This window comes from Microtus ochrogaster, chromosome 2 (assembly GCF_000317375.1).
Source record: "Microtus ochrogaster isolate Prairie Vole_2 chromosome 2, MicOch1.0, whole genome shotgun sequence".
Classification (NCBI taxonomy): Eukaryota; Metazoa; Chordata; class Mammalia; order Rodentia; family Cricetidae; genus Microtus; species Microtus ochrogaster.
In genome coordinates this window covers 7,310,137-7,315,627 of record NC_022010.1, presented here as the reverse complement: position 1 = coordinate 7,315,627, position 5,491 = coordinate 7,310,137, and the positions used below count along the sequence as shown (strand labels likewise).

Below are 5,491 nucleotides of genomic sequence, written 5' to 3'. Positions count from 1 at the left end.
CAGGAGCTGAGGCAGGGGCTGGGGCAGGAGCTGGGACAGAGGCAGGTGCTGGGACAGGAGCTGAGGCAGGGGCTGGGGCAGGAGCAGGGGCTGGGGCAGGAGCTGGGACAGGAGCTGGGGCAGGGGTTGGGGCAGGCTCAGTGTTCTAGTGAAGGATTGAAAACCGCTTGTGACCTCAGCTTGGCTAAGCAGCCCAACTTTCAGCTCATTAGGAAAATAAAAAACAGGGCTGGGTGTGACTACACGGGCCTATAATCTCAGCACTCTGGGGAGGTCGTGGGGCAGAGGCAGAAGGATCTCTGAGTTCGAGGCCAATCCAGTTTACGTGGTGAGTTCCAGAAAAACACCAAAATGGGAAAACCAAAAACAAACAACAACAAAAAACAGAAACAATAATAACAGGAAAGCAAAATCCCATTTCAACATGCAAGGCGTGCAGGGCTAAGGTGACAGGGGGAGACTACTGGAAGTTCCCTCTTTACTACACAGTTACTCTAGTCAAAGGAGACCGGAAGGGATGGAGTCTGCGCTACAGTAGGACAGTGTCCAGGGAGAGTGCTCCCATGCCTCCTCCACTGCTTGTTCTTCTTTGTGGGGTCCAGTCCTCTTGCCTGCGATCCCATGTGGCTTGTACTCCTATGGCTAGGGACCCAGTGAGCATGTCAAACACTGCACCTCCATCTCAGTCCAGAAGAAACTGAAATTTCGGCTTCCCCTCAGCATCCTTCTGGGAGCCCTGGAGCACCGTTCCAGGACTCAACCCTAGAGTCATCCCCAGAGGCACCTAGAATGGAAATCCTGCTACAAGAACACAGCCAGGCAATGTGACGAACACTTTTATTTACAAATATAAGTAAAAGCCCTGACAGTTAACCATGCTCTCCCTTGGAACCTGAAAAATGTTTAAGTGGTTTGTTTTTTTTTAAGGTGCATGCAAAAGGAGTAAAGCCTTTTTTTCTTCATCATTTTTTATTGTAAGAAAATACACAGTTTGAAAGGATGGATAATGCAATATTTATGACCAAAGATAGGGGGCGCGGGGAGGGGAAGGAGAAATAAACGGAGATGATCCGACTGAAAACACATTGAACTCCAGAGACTGAACTGGAAACCGCGGGGAGGTGGGCGTGGGGGGGGGGGAGGAACAGGAGGAGGAAGTAAAAAAATTTTGATCAGAGAAACAGTTAAAATACAATATGAAAATAAGCAATTCCTCTCCTTAGATTCCCTCTATACACAAAATACATGATTTGCCAAAGCCCAATTTTGTGCTACTGGGATTCTGTGAGTTCCGGACATGTATTCGCACCGTCTGCAACAGCAGAGGATGCCGGGATACAGTAGACCAGGCTGACGGCAAGGCAAACGCTCGCCGGCAGGTTCTTAAAAATCACAAGCTCTCTTCACCCCGCCCACCCACCCCGGCCCCAAAATAGTAATAATATGTTACCACTTCATATGTACATCACAATTAGTTCCTGTAAAATGTATCAAATTTTCAATCTTTAATAAAACTTTGTTTTTTTTTAATTCCTGATGAATAAATACCAAAAAAATAAAATAAAATAAAATTATGCAGCAGCTGGTTAAGGTGTAAGGCTGCGGATTTTGTGTCTCTCTCCCCCTTGGCATGTAGTATTTATTTAGTTTTCTTTCTTTAGTTTTTTTGCTTTACTTTCACTGGTTGATGACAATGAGAGATTGCTTAGAGCAATATACATCTGTGTTCCATCTCCGTTTGTTGATTGACCCTAAAGCCACTTGCAAGGTTTTCACCAGAACCTCTGTGGGCCACACCGGTACTGGGTGTGGGGGGTGGACAGTAGGGGCGGCCGGGCCGGCCAGCACTGACAGTTGATATGGGGGAGGAAAGGGCCCCTGATGGAGTAAGAGTAAACAGGCACTAGTCCGACACGATGTCAGGAAGAGAGAGAGAAAGAGAGAGGGAGAGAGAGAGAGAGAGAGAGAGTGTGAAGTGAGAGCAACGCCCGTTAAAATGGGGAATGTAGTTTTGTAAGGTCTGAATTTTTTTGTTTTCTTTTTTTCATTTTTTTTTTTTGTAAATGGCAAAAAAATTTAATCTCATCTATAGTCCTCCTTAGGAAAATCTAATGTCACCAAATTCCCAAATCCCATTCTGAGGCTCTCCATGTCAAAAGTCTCCGTCTCTCGCTCTTGTCTTTCCAGGAGAATCTTGATCCTCTCGCTGCGTTCCTTCTGCAGGGCGGCCAGCTCCTCTTCAATCTGCACCCGGCACAGGAGAGGGGCTCAGTGCCAATGCTCGCTGCACAGCCACACACACGCACGCGCACGCACACACGGGAGTGGGCAACAGCCTAGACCTGAGAGCCAGGAGCCCATGTCTTGGATTTGTCCCACTATGTCTCACACTTGCTAGGGCTGGGAGCTGGGGTACGGATGGGTGTGGGTGGGTGGGGCTGGGGATAGAGGTGGTGCTGCTGTCTAAGCCTGGGCGTCCTCCCTGTGACTTTGCAGTGGCCAGGAGAGCAGGCTACAGTGTTGCTGGGGGGACAGCGAAAGCAGGGGTAACAGGTTGAGCAGAGAGACGTCACCAGCTTGAGATGCGGTGTCCCCATGCTCTCACAGCAAGCTCTTTCCTGCTGAGTCATCTCCTCAGGCCCTGAGATGCTTTGCGTGCATGTGCACATGTGCATCCGTGTACATGTTTCGTGGAAGCCAGGAGACAACGTCTGGTGTCACTCCTCTCAGCCCCAGGCTTGAGATGCTTCATGACACAGTCTCCATGTGACTCTCCCTATAACACTGTCTACAGCACACAATTCAAGGGGGTACCATTTACTATATGTAGCAATAGCAACCTATATTTGTTTCCACTCTTTTTTAAAAAATTATTTTTATTTAATTATTTATGTCTATGTGAGTCTGTGTTTAAGTATTTTTTTGTTTGTTTGTTTGAGACAGGGTTTCTCTATAGCTTTGGAGCCTGTCCTGGAACTAGCTCACATAGACCAGGTTGGCCTTGAACTCACAGAGATCTGCCTACCTCTGCCTCCCAAGTGCTGGAATTAAAGGCGTGAGCCACCACTGACCGGCTTGTGTTAGGTATATACATATGGATGTAGTGTCTGTGGAGGCTAGAAGAGGGTGTTAAATACTCTGGAGTCACAGAAGGTTGTGAGCCGCCATGTGGGTTCTGGGACCTGAACCCTGGTCCTCTGGGAGAGCAGCAAGTGCTCTTCTGAGCCATCTCTCCAGCACCTCACTTGATTTCTTAAAGAATCCTGTGGGTAATTCCTTTTACCGAAAAAATTCCAATCTTATATGATTTTTTTAGGCCCCTGGGCAGCCGTGTTAGCATCCCATAGTTCTTAAGTAAGTGATGTCACCTAGCTGGTTAAGATGGCGGGCTTCCTAAGCAGAACCTCAGATGGTTGGATAACCTTCCCAAGCCATCATGTCCCAGGCCTGGAGGTAATATCTGCCTCTCTTGGGTACCAGGGGTAAACTGACAGTCTGATCCCGGGTCACTAGGAGGGATCCACACAAAACTGTGACCCTTCCCCACCGCAGCCCCACCCGTAGCTCCCCAGAAACTCCCTACCTTCTGCTCAAGATGCGCTCTGCGCAGAGACACCCTCTGCTCTAGCTTCTGCAGCTCCCGCTCGTGCTGGGCCTCCGTCTGCATCTTGATTTTGCTCTGGTAGGCATTGAGCAGCTCCATCTCCTGCTGGAGCTGTAGTCTCAGGGCCTGGCACTCTGCCTCTTGCGCCTCATCTAGCCGTAACTATGAATACAGAAGACACACACTGAATATGTCTATATGCACACAGCAGTCCGCGCGCACCACTCGGGACAATTAAAAAGGGTTTCCTTGCTCTGACTTAGGTGGAAGGACAGAAACTCGATGGATACTGCAATTTGGACCACAGCCAGTGGAGTCTGCCCGGGTAGCCACAGGATCCTAAGGACACCCTTCCTTCAGTGCAGGCCCCAGAGCCCAGGAAGGCTGCCCACTCTAGAGGCTAAGTCTGTGTACTCTGGAGGTAAACTGCTGACCCTGAAGCCTGGCTCTTTCACTCCAGGGTGGCATTTTGTCAATAATTATTCAGCCTCCTTTGGTCTCATTTCTTTTTCTTTTTTTCAAGGAAACGATAATTCCCATTAAGATTGGCATAAACTTCAAATGAAAGAATTCATATAGGATCCCAATCCTGAGACCCCACACATACTACAATGTCTGATAAACAACAGCTATTACAATTTTTTGGTTTTGACAAGACTGTGTCCATATTTAAACACCTTTAACTATAAAATCATGACCCATTTAGTGCTATAGAAGTGAATTCAACAATAATTCATACAGCGTGAAGCCCATGCCATTGTAGCTGCTATAGCAAACAAACTATGCTGGCCAGGCTGTGGCTACACATGGCATCTTTGTCACTGCCAACCCAGAACCCCATGGGTTCAAAAACCTCACTCCTTGAGAGCAGCTCATAATCTCTGGAGATGGACTTTGCTTCATAGCAATGAGATGTAGACTCTGCATCCTGGCCCAGTTCCCTCTGCTCCCAGCTGTGCGCCTCAACTTTACAGTTTGTACCCAGACGGCTAGATCTTATGTGCAGATGGGCCAAGTCCACCTGCTTCTAGAAGAACAAAGGCCTGAGGTCAAACGGCTCCTGTGTCAGACCATGAGCATGGCACAGGCCAGTCCTCTGTCCTAGGCCTGGGTATGTCCCCACCCCTGAGTCTCTCCGCCCCTCTCCATACAGGCGATTTCCCCAGCAGCATCTCCACCCGAACTGTGCCTGTGACAACTGACAGTGTACCCCTGTCTGCAGCAGGAAGTGACTTTGGAAATGTTCAAACTACTTGTGGACTGCCATCCTTAGTCTTCTGTGGGAAACACGCCATGGAGTTAAGGGAAAGTGTGCTTTCTGAGTCACACCCTAAGCAGTCAATGTTAGACTCTGCTAGCGAGGACGGGCCGTTTTCTTCCCATTTCCACTGGGGACATAGGCAGGGCTGTGCACACACATCGTCAGCCCACAGTCAGAATAGTTGACAGGTGGTGCTGAAATGTCCCGTGGCTCCCCGTGAGGACTGCTATGGATGTTCTCCTGATCTGAGAGGTTCCTGACCATAAAAGAAAATGACAGCCCACTCATCTGTGTTCACACATTAGCTGCCATGAGCCCCGAATGAGCGGCCGAAACTTCAGACCGCCAGTGGGCAGTTTAGACCCTTGAAGCGTCTCCCTCTGACACAGGGTCTCGCGCAGACCACACTGGAGCCGGAACCTGCTGTGCAGCCAAGGATGACCTTGAACGTCTGATCCTCCTGCCTCTACCTCCCAAGGGCTAGTATGCACTGCTACGCAGGGATTACAGGTGTGCACTGCCACGCAGGGATTACAGGTGTGCGCCGCCATGCAGGGATTACAGGTGTGCGCCGCCACGCAGGGATTACAGGTGTGCACCGCCATGCAGGGATTACAGGTGTGCGC

At 49.3% G+C, this 5,491-nt stretch overlaps 1 protein-coding gene across 1 annotated transcript in view; it reads right to left on the bottom strand.

Moving 5' to 3' along the window:
* Positions 1-533: 533 nt before the first annotated feature.
* Positions 534-5,491, bottom strand: part of Taok3 (TAO kinase 3) — a 191,254-nt gene continuing 186,296 nt past the window's right edge. Inside the window, exons 18-19 of the mRNA XM_026784039.1 lie at positions 3,584-3,766; positions 534-2,244 (exon numbers count right to left, since the gene is read on the bottom strand). Of these exons, the coding sequence (XP_026639840.1) occupies positions 2,083-2,244; positions 3,584-3,766 (345 nt within the window). The 3' untranslated portion in view covers positions 534-2,082. The remainder of the gene's footprint in view (positions 2,245-3,583; positions 3,767-5,491) is intronic.